At 34.5% G+C, this 17,645-nt stretch overlaps 3 protein-coding genes and 1 pseudogene across 4 annotated transcripts in view; 1 reads left to right on the top strand and 3 right to left on the bottom strand.

The window, feature by feature from the left end:
• Positions 1-195: 195 nt before the first annotated feature.
• Positions 196-4,910, bottom strand: LOC120191363 (probable protein S-acyltransferase 22). Its single transcript, XM_039194326.1, has 10 exons — positions 4,458-4,910; positions 4,224-4,337; positions 3,057-3,461; positions 2,690-2,758; positions 2,536-2,607; positions 1,962-2,090; positions 1,721-1,801; positions 1,430-1,618; positions 454-1,333; positions 196-395 (listed from the first exon to the last, which is right to left on the bottom strand). The coding sequence occupies exons 1-9, from the start codon at positions 4,497-4,499 to the stop codon at positions 557-559; spliced, it is 1,878 nt and encodes a 625-aa protein (XP_039050257.1). The 5' UTR covers positions 4,500-4,910; the 3' UTR covers positions 196-395; positions 454-556.
• The window catches only part of LOC120191361 (protein SPIRAL1-like 2), a 31,912-nt gene continuing 17,525 nt past the window's right edge, over positions 3,259-17,645 (top strand). For both annotated transcript variants that reach the window (XM_039194325.1, XM_039194322.1), the window contains exons 1-2: positions 3,259-3,270; positions 11,408-11,427. The gene's annotated coding sequence lies outside the window, so the exon portion shown is untranslated. The remainder of the gene's footprint in view (positions 3,271-11,407; positions 11,428-17,645) is intronic.
• LOC120191359 lies at positions 10,692-12,097 on the bottom strand (annotated as a pseudogene).
• On the bottom strand, positions 12,841-17,086 carry LOC120191367. The gene is made up of 6 exons (XM_039194328.1): positions 17,035-17,086; positions 16,836-16,930; positions 16,500-16,625; positions 14,493-15,153; positions 13,232-13,422; positions 12,841-12,948 (listed from the first exon to the last, which is right to left on the bottom strand). Exons 1-6 carry the CDS (start codon positions 17,084-17,086, stop codon positions 12,841-12,843), a joined length of 1,233 nt encoding a protein of 410 aa, XP_039050259.1.

Raw genomic sequence — 17,645 nt, 5'->3', positions numbered from 1 at the left:
AACCAACTTAAACTACATAAATCATCACTTAACTTTCTTCTCACTTCGATTCAAATTAGATTCTTCACCAATCATCTTGTCGTCTATCGTTTTTATCCCCTTTTCATGATTTATCATTTCAAACTAACGGTGAATATAAAGCTCAAATGCTAGGCTGAATGTATAGTGGATAGAGCAATGCAAACTACCTATAAAAATTTCACCCTTGTTTTTTTTCAGAAACTGGGGGATTGTTCAACAAACATCCATGGAGGAATCACTTTCACCAAAACAGACGACTACGATGGAGTCTTGTACCTAATACATACCAAAACAAATAGCCTTTCATTCTCTGTTGTCCGAAATGGCTGACTATTTCGATGAAACCTTCAGTAGCAATAGTTGCCACCAATGGATACCGGAATCTACAGCTGCCAACATCTCTTCCAGTTGTGCCTGACTTTAGTATTTGAAATGAATTCAACAACAGTCCACTCTGTACTTGAACTTCTTAGGACCGTAAATTAAAGAATGAACCTTTTTCATCCGAGATCGAGCTTCGTTGATTCACAGTGAGTCACAGCATTCTGTTGTTAAGTTGGCTGGATGAAGACGGTGCTTTAAGTTTAACAACCCTCTCATCATGGTCAGAAAAGATAATATTACTCCAGTTTGTTGGTCTCTGGATAATTCTCGAAGGAACTTGATCGCTATCTTCCCCACCAGACGCTTCATATCCGTCACTAGCAGACCTAGATAATGGGAATCCCTTCTGAGCAGCCATATTGAAAGCAGGTAAACCTCTAAGCTGTCTTGCTTCTTCAGCTCCAGATGAGGAGACCCGAAATGGATGAATGTCTGGAGAATCTAAACTCTCAGGAGAAGAGGCAACCATCCCAACTGAGCTCGACATTGCTCGGCTTGTTTGGAAAGCACTCCGAGCTTCCAGTTGAAGTGGTGCCAAACTACTTGATGTGTCTTTGAAACCTTTATCAGCAGGTTGAATCGGAATGTTCATTACAGGCTCCATGGGTAGATCAGCGGGGAGACGCACCCGCTTAGATGCTCGTCTTCTGTTGGCATCAGGTCTCGGGAACATTCGACGGCCGCTTCTGCCAAAGCTACTGTCCGCTTCAAACCCAAATGGGGCTTCACGTCTCACCACAGGCTGCAGGATTTTGGACCTTTTCCTTGCTTCAGCAGCAGCTTTCGAAACATCTTCTGCATTTAACCGTGCCAATGTCCATGGACTGATCTTCACTGCTGCAGCATTCTTCTTCTTATTTGGCTCCTCCCCAACCATTTTTTTCCCATACGAACTCACAGATCCAGTATCGGGAGGAACAACATCAAACTAAAACCAATCACAGAAACTGATCTCAGCTCCAGTGGTTCAGCAAAAAGCGCTATAATTGCATAATGAACAATGTCATTAATTTGTAAAAATTACCTGATCTTCAAGGAACAAGCGTGGGGGTGTACACCATGCACCCCGGTGAAAAGTAGAAAACGAACTAGCACTGCTTAATCCGGTAAGTGAGCTGTCAGGGGACATCTGCGGACTCTGCTGACCACCAACACCTTGTTGCTCTTGTTCTTGCTCCCGTAAAGCTATTATGTAATCATATGTGCTGATTCCCTGAGGCAAATTCCAAAATCACCTAATTAGCTCACTAGCTTTTTCATTTTTTTTTTCTTTACCTTCTAATACTCGTGAAGATTTTACTAATCGTGGCCGTACCTTTTTTATGAGTAGAATGTGAAAGAAGAAAAGCTGCGCAAGTGGTAATGTCGCTATCATAGCCAAGATAGTGCACAATGCCTGTGAAAGTAAGAAACTACACTAAGCTTAACATTTTAAATCAAAGGGTGAACGTTTCACTCTACTAAACGCTGAAGTCGGCTAGAAGATGATTCAGAATATAACATGAAAGGTGCCAGTGTAAGTCGATTAATGAACAGAAACATAACAGAATACTTACAACCACAATAACAAATGGAACCAAAGAGAAACTGCTTCCTAACTTTGCTGAAATATCCGCAGAAAACTGCTTCCGCTCGATGAAACAGCAGATAAGTACAAGGATTCCAGTTGACCATTGTAGAATAAGCTGCAATCTCAAGCCCAAGGTGGACAAACCAGGTATATACCTGTCAATTTCAATTAAAATGACTAGAAAAGTAAAATTCTTACTTTGGGTTATTTTTGTTTCCGGCAACCATGGAATCATGGCAGCAATCTCATGAAGTGATATGGCATAGGAATTAATATGCATGAATTTGGATTTGATTGAAAGATAAAAGGACACGATAATAGAGGCCAAGTGTAAGGTACGAATCAACCAATGGAACATATTTCATCGTATATTCAGAATGCTGATGACAAGAATACAAGCTGTTATCAAATAAGATGTTCTCAGAGATCAGGATTGGAGGTTTGTGTCTAAGGAAGAGATTGGCCAGAATGGAAACCGGGATCGCAAATGGAATATACAGTATTACATGATGCGATGTGATGAATATCATCTGAACATGGAAGAGATAGGATGAGCATACCAACAGAACAGCAGAAACCATGAGAGTGAAAAATTGTCTATAGTTCCTTTTGCCTATGCAATTGTTTAGCCACTACAAAAGTGAATAAAATAAGTATTAGCATAATTTCTGATGAACCAGGTAAAGTATTCATCAAATGAAGATTCCGGATTACCCTGCAGTGATGATCAAAACGGTTGACACATTTGTCACAGACTCTGCAGTGCTTACTATATTTGAAAACCTGCCAAGAATAAAATACGACGTATTTACGACGTCAAAAAGGCTGGCAATAGCATTAATACTAATATCAACATAAGACTGGTGTAAATCCATGATGCAAGGAACCATTGTGTTTTAATTTGATCGAATACCAGGGTCATTCCAGGATATCCTTTCTCCACATTTGTTTTTGCCCACCAGACAATTAATATGCAATTTTCCCCTCATAAGCAATCTCGATATAAGGATCATTATGTAATAATCGTCTTATAAAAGGAAAAATGAATGATAGAGCTTTAAAGGAGCCAAATCTTCCCCACCTCAACTTCACACAAACTGCAATTAAACATGCCATTTTCACTCATCTGTTGATCGGAAGATTCTTCATGTGAGCCGGTACATCTGCAGATCGCAACACAAGGAGAGAAAATCCATAGCAAACAAGATGATTGCTTCGGAAAACCATCATTTCCCTCGATTTCAACATTGGTATCTTTCAAGGTTTCATCTGCCACCGCTGCATCCTTCTCCACAGTTTTTCCTCCAACTGAAGTATCATTATCATCACGGAAGGTTATGGCTGAATCTCCACCAAATTTAGTGTCCTTTGGTCCAAAATACTTCGCATTCTCGGGAATTTTAAGATACTTTTTAGACTTGAACACACCAGGATCTGCAGGATCCACTGCCGCACACCAAATATATAGGCCAAAGCAACAAGTAACCTAGAAGGAAGACAATGTTACTAATACTCCAGGGTGATGAAGACGCATTAAACACAACAAAAAAGTTAAGAAGATGTGATGAGAATCATAAGTTACAGGCCTTAAATTATTGACTTTAGACAGTTTCCCAAAAGATTCTAATAGCAACGGAACTCAAGAAACCGGATTCTAGCAGCAAAACAAAGAACTATCTCCAGTGTTAAATCGACCACGAGGAAAGATGAGAAACTTAAGCAGCATTCTGAAACTCAACACTGTCCTCAACAAGGAATTCAGGGCTTTGCCCACAGGAAGAGGCCGAAGAGCCAATTGTTCTATAACTTGTTCCATTAAGGAATTCAGCACCAATAACTTAAAGCTACTTTATCCTAGGAGGCCAAATTCGAAAGCGAAACAGGCACACCGGGAACTGTCAGCTCCTAATCCGAAGAAGAAATTTAAATTGTTTAGGCTTCAATCAAGTCAAAGCGAGAAATTAACAATCTTTTAATGGACAAACTTTGAAATTCAAGTACAGAATCTAAGTCTGCTAAAAGACAAGCAACATATTTGCCTTGTGAGCTGAAGTGATAAGTTGATTGAAAAGCATGACCCCAAGAAGGAAAGGAACCTCAGATTAGAGAAAAGCACCAGAGTGATAAATACAAGCAGATGAATCAGAGATAAAGAAGAAAACAAAACACAGATCTCTGTGCTTTATCCCACTGAGAAAATGTTCTTAAAATATGTAGAAAAAAGGGAAAAATGTTTGAAATGACTTACAAGAGGTGTATAGATTCCCATCAGAATATATTGAAACATTTTCTTCCCAACAAAAGGAGCAAAGAACACATAGAAAACAAATCCAAGTGCCAAGAACATAGCAACAGCGACCACCTTCACAAAGACAAGTTGAGAAAAAATGTAAACTTTACTCAATACCCAGAATTGAAACAACAAAAAGCTCAGAACTTCTTCCCATAAAAACAGAAACAGCAACAAGAAAAAGGAAAGAACCTGAAGTGGATGAGATGGAAGCTGCCATCCATGCTTCCTCATTTCCTCTTAAAATGTTGCAGCCCCAGAAAAAGGTAAAACTAAAACAGAGAAGAGATAAAGAGTAGGAAACAAGAAAAACAAAAAATCTGGGCTTTTGCCTTAGCTTATTTTCTCACACTTTCCCTAATTTTCCAGGCAAAATAAAGATAAACCATTTCACTATATCATCAACCAAACAAAAGCTGCATTACCCATTTTTTTCACGGGTCTAATCAGAAACCAAAATGAAAAGAGTAAAAAAAGAAGAACAAGGACTTGATGAAGATAGGTATGGACAGCAAGGTAAAATTAAAAAACCTGTGTAGTTTCACTCAATCATAGCACTGCCTCGTGAAAGAAAAGAGAGAGAAATGAGGAAAAAAATAAGGGATAGTCTGGGTTTTTGGGGTATTCTTTGTTTCATTTGTAAATTATTTTACTTGGCTGAAGATCTGTGTATCCACAAACCCACAAATGAAAACAGAAACAAAGTGAATTTGGCTCATCTTTCCTTTGCCTATAAATTACCCTTCCCAGTCCAAATCAACTTTTACCTTTTTGAAAGAAATATTATTCTTTTTTTTCCTGCCATTACCTTTTTCACTGCTGCAAATCATGTGTCACAAGTCCAATGGAACAGACAGTTGTTTTTTTTTACTGCCTTCACCAACCATTGTTCTTCAAATTTAGTCCCCCGGGGATTCAATTCAACATGACTCAACCAACCATTAACCCCATTAAATTCTTCCACTTCTAAGATTTAAAATAAAAAACCGAGCTTAACAAACTACATCCATAACACAAAGGAGTGTTTGGTTCAAGGATTGTGGGATTCTCATGGGTTGGGAATCCCACATTCTCATGTTTGGTTGGTCGGGAATCTCATTCCCGGTAGTGTTTTATTACCAATAGTAGATTTTTTGGGATATATTACTGGGAATGTCATTACCTCCTTTCTATTAGGTATTGTAACATTACCGGCGTTTTGGACTAAAATGCCCTTAAATTTTTATTTTTTTCAAAAATATCATTCTTCTGTCATTGAATAATAAAAATTATACGAAAGTTAAATTACAAATTTATTCTTAAATTATTTTAGATTTACAAAAAAAATCTATAATTAAAATTTTATATGAAGTTCAAGGGTTAAATTTTTTTTTACCCTTTTATTAAACATTTTTTATATTTTTAATTTTGTAAAAAAAATTATATAAATATTATGAATTTAATTTTTTAAAGAAAATATATAAATATTTTACAATTTGTAATATTATACAAATATATAATAAGGACAATTTGGTCAAATATACATTCTAATAATCTTTTATTCCTTTAACCAAACACGGTAATCTTACATTCCTGCTAAACCAACCAAACATGGTAATCTTTTATTTCCACTGATAATCTTACATTCCGTGAACCAAACTCACACTAAAAAAAGAAAAAGTCTGCCAACAAAAATTCCATAAGCCAGGTTTGGGAATGTAAAATAAACGTATCATGGATTCGCTTCTTGTGGCAGTGACAGAAAAAAAGATGACCCACTCAATGTGTTTTTTATGTTGACTGGAGAGGAGTATTCTTCTGTAGAAAGGAATTTGACACAGTGAGTGAAAAATAAAGATAAAAATTGGTAGGGAACCCCCCAACATTTCATTAATTGCCCATCTTTCTACTTTGAAAGCTTCATGCACCTTTCTTTACCTCATGGCATTAAATGTATCTTCAAAAATAAATAAATAAATATTTTACAATTAGTTGTTTGAAGCCATGTGTTTCAAACACACTAGCCTCTATAGAGTTGATGGAATTTATTAAGAAATAAAAAGAAAACTGGAATTGGCATTTTATTGTCAGATATGGGATACTGTGACCAGTTGTCTTAGTAATTGCATAAATGAAGAAGAGAACAAACAAAGGTAGCTCAGCTGGGCAGCAGACAAGAGTAATGACTAAAGAAAAACAAATATCAAGAAGCGAAAGCCGAAAACGGCGTTTTAGTAATAAACTAAAGGGGGGGGTGTCAGATTGTATAAAAAAATGGGTGTCAGAATGTAGGTATAAGAACTTTTGAAAACGTAAAAGGTTAAACACTAAATTAACGTGCCTATATGGAATGGATAGTTGGATTCATTTTAATACTAAACTAAAATGTTTGGTTTTGACTTATAAGTAGGGATGAAAAAAAATTTGAATCCGAGAAAATCGAATTAAATGGGTCGAGTTGGGTTCGGGGATGATAAACAGGGACAGGATAAAGACATGTTTGGTAATCCCTACATCGATTACCCGATTTTCCGACATAATATCTGGCCCGATAAATATTAAAAATAATTATATATATATATATATATATATATATATATATATATATATATATATATAAATTAAATTAAATTAAATTAAAATATATATAATATTTATATATTTAATTTAAATATATATACTTGGCCCGATACTCGTTTAAATAACCGTTTATGCTAAACGGGGATACCGTTTCCCCGCGACTTTTTCCGATTATCCGATGGGGATCCCCGTTTAAATCCCCATAATTTTTTAAGCGAGAATAGGTACAAACTTTTTAAACAAGGACGAGGACCAATATCCGACCCGAACCCAGCCCTTTGTCATCCCTACTTATAAGAGAGCTTACAAACGAAGGAGACGAAATGCACAAGGTCAATGATTTGTTCACTAATTTTTTAATTATGTATATTTCATTTATAAAAAATCATAAATATTTTTGTCAATTACATATTATCATAAATAAAATATAATAATAATCACTTAGTGATAGTATGATAAATAAAAATATTAACAATTAAATCAACTATCATAAATAAAACATAACAATAATCGTTTAGTGATAGTCTGATAAACAAAAATATTAACAAGTGAAATAATAATGTACATAAACCGATCATACCAACAGCTCTGAGCATCAAACGTGGAGGAGTAAAACTTGAAGAATAACCAAAATGGTCAACAAAAAAAACGATCTTCCCTTAACGACAATCACATCCGACACATATATGTGATAACCAACGAATTGTCATGTATAAACGAATAGAGGAACTAAACATCGGGAGCACAATCAACCATGGATTTATATAAAATAATAGACCAAAAAGAAAATCAGATTAAAAAGACCAATAGAAACATTATTATTAAACTAAGTTAAAACTAACAATGAAAAATTAATAAAATAGAGAACGAACGAGAAAATGAAGTAGAAGGGCAGCCATTGCCTCGAAATAAGACTTTAAAAAATCACCGCCGTAAAAAAAATTAACCTCTACAGAGAAAAATTGTTCACTAAATTTAAATATATGTCATTGTATTGGATGAGGTAGATCATGACTTACCACTTAAAAAGGGAAGTTGACACTCTTTTTTCTATATATTTTTAACACTTCTACAAATATAACATTATCTATGTTTTAATTCACACATTATGATCAAATTTATTGGTATAAACCATGCATACAATCAATGTTCCAAAAATAGTTAAATTTTAATTAATTAGCACGAACCCTTTGATGTTTTGGGTTCGAGCACCACATATGCAAATATGTATAAGTGTTCGTTATCAAATAATTTGTACGAATACTAACATATTCATCTTAGATGGATAATAAAGGGTAAATCACAAATTTCACAACTAAACTTTATTTTCTTCCCTATTTTACTCGTTGAACTTTAAAAATTTTCACTTTTCTCATTAAACCTAATACTTTGAGTTTTTTGTCACTGAATTGTACTCTATCTCCTATTTTAGTCACTTCATCGTTAAATAGTTAATGACACTAAAAACGATAATGTTTAAAAAATAAAATTTTCACTAAAACGATATCGTTTTGTATCTATATAACTGTACACTTTAACGTTGTTAACTATTTAACGGCCGAGTGACAAAAAATCTAATATATTAAATTTAGTGAGAAAATTGAAAAAGTTAAGTACAGTGAGTGAAATATGAAAGAGAATAAAATTCAACTATCGAATTTGTAATTTACCCTAAAAATTAACTAATTTTAAATGGGAGTTAATTAAGTGAAAATGAATTTATGTTATTGAAAGAGGGGGTGGGGGACCCGTGAGTGAGAATGGCGTGTTTGAAAGACAAGTGATTGATATTTAATAGTACCTGCGAGGGACCAATGACCAAAACCGCCTCCTCTGTTGTTTTCCATAACTGTATAATATCCAAAACAATTATTCAATCCATATATAAAATTATCAATGGAGTTTATAATAAATACTTCTATATTTTACATGATAAATTTTCATTGTACAAACAACCTTTTTTATTATAAAACAAAGATAATTATATTAAGCATGAAGCAAGTGAATTATGTGATAAATGAATTGTTGTTATTTCTGATTACTCGGGTTCGAGCATCACAGATATCAAGGGTGTAAAAGTTCAATATTAAAAGATTGAGAGTTATCTTTAAATAAATACTACCTTGTACTTACATCATATTATTTTAAAAAAATAATTATATTAAATTGTTTTATACATTTGCATATATGGTTGAAGATGTGATGGGAGTGGACCCAAATCCAAAATAGGGGAATTAAAGCGATTAGGGTCAAAATGATTATGAACAATCAAATATGTGGTTTGCTTCATTTGTGGGCAAAGACAACAATAAATTTTATTAATATTTCATTTATCACTTGCTTTTCTTTTTGTGTCACCCCACCAATCACTATCGTCTTTTTTCCAATTACTTGGATGTCAAATAGATATTTACATGTATGGATGGATGTAAGATTATATGTTAAGAGGCGATAAACTAAAATTTTAGGGGATAAAAATATATTTTTAATAAAAAAATAAAAAATAAAATAAAATATATGATAATTTAAAATTTTTAAAGGGGACAACTACCACTCGGTCCATCCCTATTCCCATGCTGTAACATAATAATGTATGTATGTATGTATGTATATAGACTTTTGATTTCTAAGCAACCTACTATACTTGAATTGATGGCAAGCCCATGGTGGGCTTATCCTTTGAGATGCAATTTTTGGGCTAAATTGTAATTCAATGTTGCAATCCATTATTCCAAGTTAACCGTATAGTGTCTTAAACCCTTCATAAAAAACCAAGTTTGAAAAAGAAAACACAATATTAATGTCGAACATCCAAAAAGCAACCCATATGAATTAAACAAAATGTGGTCTAATATTTGTAATAGCAAGGAGAGGGTGTCTGTCTTTCATAATCAATTTTAGATGAATATCTTTTTATTTTAATCTAAGGTAAGTATAAGGCAATAGATGTTTAAAGAAAACTCTTAACTTTTTGACATTGAACGCTCACTCCTAGCATTTATGATGCTCGAAGGCAGTATCTGCTTAAAGATAATTCTCAATCCTTTGATATTGATCACTTACACTCCTAACATTTATGATGCTCGAACTCGGATCCACAATGATTCAATGAATATCAACGATTCCTTACTTAAGTTGTGCTAGTTTGCACAAATTAACTGTTACACAATTTATAAACAACTTTGACAATTCAAAGTCACTCGTTTTTGGCAGAGGAGATATCATCTGGGAAACTCATGAGATTCAAACATATCAATGCCCAACAATCACATGAAACATCATATAGTCCACGACTCCATGTACAACAAGAATGCATGGGATACAAGAATTGAAATTACAATATATAAATACACATATATATACACATAAATTATGACATAAGATCCAAGTACGAACTTTAGTGAATTTAGATAATTGGATGAATATAAATTAATGTATGATATTAGAAGTGACTAGTGCAAATGCACAAAGTTCTAATATTAACCATTGATTTACATTCATCAAATGTTTTAAAATCAGTGTAAAACGAGTTTTACACTATGTAAATGGATTCTGACCTTGTACGAATATATTTTACCCACTAAACTAGTTTACATACAACGTTATTACCTAATTCAATCTAAAGTGAATTTTAAATTCATCCAATTATCTTATAACAGTGAAACTGTGCATCCTAACCCTATATGCATGCCCACTAAAATAGTTTACGTACAACGTTGTAACCTAATTCAATCTACAACCGACCTTTCTTTCTTATGTTTTCATCTGTTCTTTTGAACATCACATATCAGTTGGACTTGGTTTGATAATTACCTTAATTAAAGACACCGGCATCAGTGAATTTACCTTAGCTGCAGTTGAGAGAAATTATGTTACATGCTCTTCTTTTAGCCGTAAACGTGCTACTGGTTGTTGCCTATTGTTCGTAAAATCAGCACTGATGTGTACACCATGGTTGTGGATTTCTATATTCTGTGTTCTTCCTTGTGATACGTTAGTAGTGTTGGCCATGTTGTGGCTGCTAGTCTTGGCTGCTGGTACATTGTGATTATGTTTTCCCTCGTATGTCGTTATAACAGACTTGGGATCGTTTGAAGCCCTCTCGACGTGCTTGCGGACATTGCATCCCAGTGTTGTACATTTATAGTAGCTTCTGTGGAACCATAAAGATGCATTAGGGAATGTTCCAAATAATCAAACACAATAAAAGAGCAGAATACAACAGAAAATGCAACATTCAAGTGTCTTTCTTCACTATGATTCAAACAAAAAGGTAAGGTTTGATCCAAGTGCTAACCCCGGGGTTATGGATAAACGATTACCTTGGGTAAGGATTGCCTTTGACAACTTTCTGTCCGTACTTACGCCCCCTATAGCCATCATCCAATAGATTAACTTCGCTTCTTGTTTGCACAATAATTCTAGGTTCTGTAACAGTTCTATGTGAAGATGGCTCTGAAACTCTAGTTTCAGTATTTCTGCATATATAGAAACAAGTTTTCTCGGATAGGGAATTCATAACTGATTCAATGGAGCATATAAAATGAATATAGAAATCTGTGCATACTGTCTTTCGATGTCAGGTTCATCTTCATTTTTTTCATCCTCATCGATTTCATTATTCCTTGCTTCATCACTATCACTCGTCCCGGAAATACGTTCAGCTATAGCTAGGCTAGACTACGGTTCCTTGGACATTGAATAACTAGATGTCCCTTCGTTGATTATGCTTAAGTTGCCACTCTGAAGTTGGGAAGTTGATTCAGAATTTCCCTGATTATTCGAAGTTCCACTTAAGCTTCCACTACCTTTTGCACGCTTATTCGACTGAGGAGGCTGATGGTTGTGCTGCCCTTTGTAGATGATTTCAGAGACTTGGCCTTCAAGTGATCTCTCAATCTTCCTCTTGACAGGACAACCAGGATGCGTGCACTTATAATAACTTCTAGGAAACTCACAGCTTTTTACCTGTTTCTGCCCATATTTTCGCCAGTTGTAGCCATCACCGGCACTGGCAGGTTTATCAACAATAAACGAAGCAGGTTGGGATCTTTGATCATACCGATACACGCCTGATGGTTGCTTACTCGTAACACTGAAGTCTTGCAATAAGGTCGGCACCTCCTGATCCGTAGTGGCAGTAAAAGAAGAAACTTTTGCCAAAGATGATGGAGGTGTTGATGAAGATTCAGCATGGATTTGCAGAAGTGAATGAGCTTGTGCAGCCTGGGCAGTGACCTGTGCTAGAGCTTGCTGGTGTGTCATTCCAAAAGGTCCCTAAACATTTTCATAAATAGAGGAAAATGGTTAAAATGATTAAATATAAAGGATTGTCGAGGTCATATCTACATGTTCATGTGTCGGATATAAATTGGGAGCAACTATAAGAGAAACCTGCCAGTAGTTTCTCTTAAACTATTAAAATGCTGGTAAAAAATATATTATTCTCTTCAAAGATTTCAAGATCGAATCGTAGTGTTTGTATGATGTATATTACATTGTAATTTCTTCAAACAAATAAAAAATTTAGATTATCTTTATTTTGATCACTTCATCGTTAAATGATTAATAGTGTTCTAACATCACAAATAATATCAAAATAATATTGTTTTGAAAATATTAAATTGATATCAAAATAATTTTATTTTAAATCTTTGTGAAATTTATTTTCTTTATTTTTCATTTTAATATCAAATTCATGGAATATTCTCTATTTTTTTTTAAAATGGAATATTCCGATATTTCATACATGGAGAATAACTGAGCAGGAAAATGCTTCTAAATCATAACCTGCAGTAAATAAACAGACAACTACGAATAATCCTAGGCAGGTTGAGGTAATTAGAAAGTTTACTGAAAATTGAACATCTGGATTCAGCATTCTACAGACAGAAATAAATTTAAAAGTGGAGTATTCCTCGGCAAAACCAAAAAATTAGAGCCGCAACATATGATTGTTGCGTGTTCTAAGTCGCAACATTTTCTACAGAACTCAGGTACAAAGGTTCCTTGTGTATTACCGGAGGAGCATTTCAAAATGGTGTATTGCTGCAAGTCCTTCTAAATCTTGAACTGCGCCCATTACAATGCTGAGTGCTTCAACTGCTTGCTTCTCTTTTGATTGCTGCAATCAAAACATCGTTCAACAGCTTATGTTATCCCAAGATAGAGGTTTTATTTGTTCATATATTTGAAATAAATCAAGAATTCAAGTTTTCTCTTAAGGCCTGCATATGTATGTGCCGCTGCCTTTGGTTCATCTCCATAGGTTATCTTGTTATCATCAAATAAGAAAACAAAAATCCCATTACATTTTGTGGTCTACTATTTCTACTTTGTACAACATCAACTCAGTCAATCATATTTTTGAAGAATCAAAGTGGTTTTACCTTATTGGGGCAGCTTACCGGCATTCCGGTGGTTTTCTTGGGCGGCTGCGGCTCAGTGTTCCCGCCAACTCTAGGTGGTCGACCTCTCCGCTTACCCAGGACCGCAGTGACGGAAGTAGCTCGAGTTGTGCCCTTGGGCCTCCCTCTGGGCCTTGGTAAACTAGGAGCATCAACAGTGGTAGTTGCAGGAGCAACACCGACATAACACCCTGTTGAGGTAACTGGTTTTCAAGGCCTTAGACGGCCGCCCACGGTCCCTTTTCACCTCATTATCAACACCACCCACCACTGACCTCATGTTAGTAATGCTCAATCCCACATAGTATTGGAAATACTATTGGGAATGGGTATTTATGGTTTGGATTTCCCACTTCCTTGTTGAGTGAAAGAGAACAAGGGAGACTCTCGTGCACCGTCACCGTCGTCGTCCGGCTCGGCTCGTGGTCGTGGTCGTGGTAATGGTAATGGTAATACGTGTCTTCGATACGTCCGCGCGGATACTATCTTTTTAGAGAAAATTCTTGAGGAATTTCTCTTTGAAAGAAACAAATGGAAAAATGTGAAAGATTTCAACTGATATTTATAGGTTGCTGATGACTGTTTAAATTTAAATGATAACAGCTGGTTTATGAGAGTTATTAGAAATTAAACAGCTTTCCCTAAATTATATCAAAAACGTTAAGATGTATATGGACTGATTTCCAGCTTTGTACAAAGGGGACAAACTGTTAATATCAAGAGTTACATGAGTTATTTGATTTAATTCCAGAGGTTACATGATATAATTTCGGGAGTTATAACAGCTGAATAATGATGCAATGAACCTGGACTATTTCTGGATCAGGTTAATCTAGACGTTTCAGCTGTTACAAAGAAGAGATTTAATCCTGAAATTTTATGAACGATTTTAACTCTATTTCTAGCCTATAAATAGATAGTTATATTCAGCTTCTCAACTCACTCTCAACATTTCAGAATTCATTCTCCAAGTGTTTTCTAAAGTTCTCTCTGTGTGCTTCCGATCAGAAGTGCAATAACATCAGCAGTCCACTCCAATTTCAGGTGTACGAAATTCGGAACAACCGTGTTAACTTCAGGGACGGTCCACTACAGCAATTACACACATCGGAGCGAATTCGTTTCTAAGACAGTGGTTATACCACGACACGGTTTACCAATATGTTCTTTTTCAGTTACTATTTATTTTTCCTGTGCGGTATGATTTTACAATCTATTTTACCAACACCTCACCATCTTCGATTTGATTTCCAAGACCCACTTTTGGGTGGCCGACCCGGGCCCTTCCTAACTCCAACTTGACCAATGGGTCCATTTTTCCTGGGCCTACCGACGAATTTCTTAGGTTCATCAGCAACTGGTGCATTCAGTGATTGAGAGTGGGAGTCGGCAGCCGGAACCGTAGGCTTGGGCTTGGGTGGACAGTCGCGTCCACTTTTGGAGGTCGGAGAAGCGTCGGAAAGGTTATAAGTAGCAAAACCCATCAACGAAGCTGCAGATCCGGCCGAGTTAGCAGGCTTGTAAGATTTCTTCACCATAATGAGATGAGATTCGTTCTTCAAGCGCCTCAAATGATCACTCAACAACTCATCGTGATTCAGTGGTAAGCGGTTGTAAGTTAGCTCGATGTACTTAGAAATGGCCCTCTTGCTTGACCCATCATTCTCTTTCAAAGCCCCAATAGCCTCGGTTATCATGTCAGGGTAAGGAGGGGATCCACAATCGTTGGCAAGGCCGCGGAGGCCGGTGACTCGATCACGATGGGAGAGACGGGGGAGCATACGGGGATAATGGGCGGGGACGAGAACCGGGGAAGAGGGTCTACGGCGATGGAAGACAACCAAGGCTTCATTTTTTTTTTGGTAGGAGTTAAAATTTTGAGGGGAAGTAACAATTACAGGAGGGAAAGAAGTAAATTTTAGCTTTACCAATTTAAAATGAAACAGTGTTTTAATATATATATAAAATATTCATTTTATAATTTATATTTGAATTTTATATTGCATTTATTTCTGTTTCATTGGTTAAATTAATCTATTTAACTAATAAATTAACAAATATTCTCGATACTATATAAATATTAGTTATAATAAAGTAATGAAATATATATTTGATTTAATTATTATCTTGATTTTTACAAATAAATTATGTGTTTAATTAATTCCATCTTATTCAATCAATTTGAGAAATCAAAATTTATTGATTTAAATTATATATTTTATTCAATGTCATTGATCTATAATCATTATTTTAAAAAAAATTAAAATTAGCATGAATCAAGCGACCTAGGAGATAAAGGTATCGTTGTTATTTTTTGAGGTATTATTTCATGAGGTCTAGGGTTCGAGCACCATGAATATCAGAGATGTGAGCGTTTAATATCAAATTATTAAGAGTTATCTTTAAACAGATATTGTCTTTTACTATAAGTAAATTACATTATATATTTTTATGATTGAAAGTTTCAATAATACTTAAAATAATTCTATAATGTTATAAAATAATAAAATTGTATCAATTTTCTATTTAATTTCCATTTTTAAGTTGTGCATAATAGTTTTTTTAATACTATTTGTCCTTAAATTTAAAAAAAATATTTTTATTTAAAATAAATTGTTTTAAATAAGTCAGATAAAAATTAAATTTAAAATGAATATGACATGATAATCATTGGCTTATCGCAACAGCATTGCAACTCATTCGATGATTTTCTCATACTCTTATTATAGGTTTACTCATTACCGTCATCACAATAATTTCTTCACTCATCCGTTATCAATGTCGTTCTCATGCAAAAAATATCCTTCGGACACTATCTTTTTCATATTTCCATCTATTTTCTTTTTCCATGTATATAGTTGTAAGGTCTAAATGATGTTCTAAGGTGTCAATGAGGAGGGTGTGATCTACATGGACGACTAAGAAAACGTACAACGACAATGATCGAGATTTGTGAGAGGAGTTTTATGTTGGACCAAATTAATAAAGTTTTCAAATATTAGAGATATTTTTGAGTTATTTTAAAAATTCTTTATAACATGTAAGTTTTGAGGGAAAACTATTATTATAATATGTGACATGATCATTTTCATCAAGTCAATGGTTAAAAGGGTGATCAAATTAGGAACAAAATATAAATATAATTGTATGATTTTCTAAAAAAATATAGGTGGATGATCAAAACAAAAACAAAAAATAAATAAAAGGATGATCAATCATGTAATTTACCCTAAATATTATATTGGATTAATTAAAAGTTCTTAATTGCCTTTGTTTGAGAAAATGATGTTGGCAATCTTACGAAGTAGCTTGGGTGCACCGATATCTGAGGTCCTGAAAATGATGGGAAAGTAATCGAAACCTTGCCATTATCATGTCCTATAGGATGCCTCTCCTGTGCACATGCAAAAACTTGTAGCTTCAGTAAACAAGCACAGGAATTTCCGTATCAGAGTGGAACACATACTAATTACAGAACACAGATTAAGCTAGTTACTAGTGCATAAGCCTGTTTTGTGACATCTTAAAAGATGAGAAATCAAAGAAGCACCCTATTGAAACGAATACATGTCTGGTAATGGTTAATTGGTTAGCAGGCACTTACATGTTGATTGATAAAAACTGGATTCTTCATCACTGGATAGATTCCATGTGGTGCAACTGAGATGAACTCTTCAGAAGCAATCAACGAGAATGCCCCTGAATAAGCAAACCATAAATTATCCACCGCACGAACCAAACGATCGCGGTAATAAAGAAATTGTTGTTATTCCCGGATTCGATCACCAAAGTCGAGATAAAACATAACTTGTATGCAGCAAGAGTTTCTTCAGGGAACTCCCGTGAGTGTCTCATTAATTCGTCTATGTTTATGTCGATTTGATCTACCCTAATAAATGATCCAACTATCAACAATTTTTATTTTGAAAATTTACAGTTCTTTTTTTAAATCTTATTTTCTCACGAAAATAGTGAAGTTTTATTATATTTCATGTTAGTTTTTTTATCTTGTCTTATTACAAATTTCGGTCTTGATTTTGTAAGTTTGTTTTTATTTCATTGTTCTTTTGACATCACTTCTCTAGTTTGTTAATAGATGATAATTCTTTGACAATGGATCTACTTTTGTTGAATAGTGAGATGCACATGTCTTACAAGATTAGGGATGACATACTAATATAATTTCGTGAATTTCGCATCACATTTATATCCATTTTAATCGGGGCGGGATCCTCGGAAATTAATATAAGTTTAGTGGATAGTGAACGAGTGGGACGGAGATAACTATTGTCATTAATAATGATAATTATTCCCAGCACAATTTTAATTTAAAAAGGGACTGAAAACGATGACGGAAGAAAAATAAGGGTCATTTTTGACAAAAAAAATATATATTATTTATTTATCTAGGAAT

Source organism: Hibiscus syriacus, unplaced genomic scaffold (assembly GCF_006381635.1).
Source record: "Hibiscus syriacus cultivar Baekdansim isolate YM2019G1 unplaced genomic scaffold, ASM638163v2 tig00116967_pilon, whole genome shotgun sequence".
NCBI lineage: Eukaryota > Viridiplantae > Streptophyta > Magnoliopsida > Malvales > Malvaceae > Hibiscus > Hibiscus syriacus.
This window is presented reverse-complemented; position numbering and strand designations above follow the sequence as displayed.

Coding starts and splice junctions, on each gene's coding strand:
- LOC120191367 (XM_039194328.1), bottom strand. CDS start 17,086: ATGAGACACTCACGGGAGTTCCCTGAAGAAACTCTTGCTGCATACAAG. Junction 15,154..16,499: donor CATCATTTTCTCAAACAAAG/GCAATTAAGAAC, acceptor AAATTGGTAAAG/CTAAAATTTACTTCTTTCCC. Junction 13,423..14,492: donor CCCGGGTCGGCCACCCAAAA/GTGGGTCTTGGA, acceptor TTACCTCAACAG/GGTGTTATGTCGGTGTTGCT.
- LOC120191363 (XM_039194326.1), bottom strand. CDS start 4,499: ATGAGGAAGCATGGATGGCAGCTTCCATCTCATCCACTTCAG. Junction 4,338..4,457: donor TTCCATCTCATCCACTTCAG/GTTCTTTCCTTT, acceptor GTCTTTGTGAAG/GTGGTCGCTGTTGCTATGTT. Junction 2,608..2,689: donor GTTTTGATCATCACTGCAGG/GTAATCCGGAAT, acceptor TCACTTTTGTAG/TGGCTAAACAATTGCATAGG.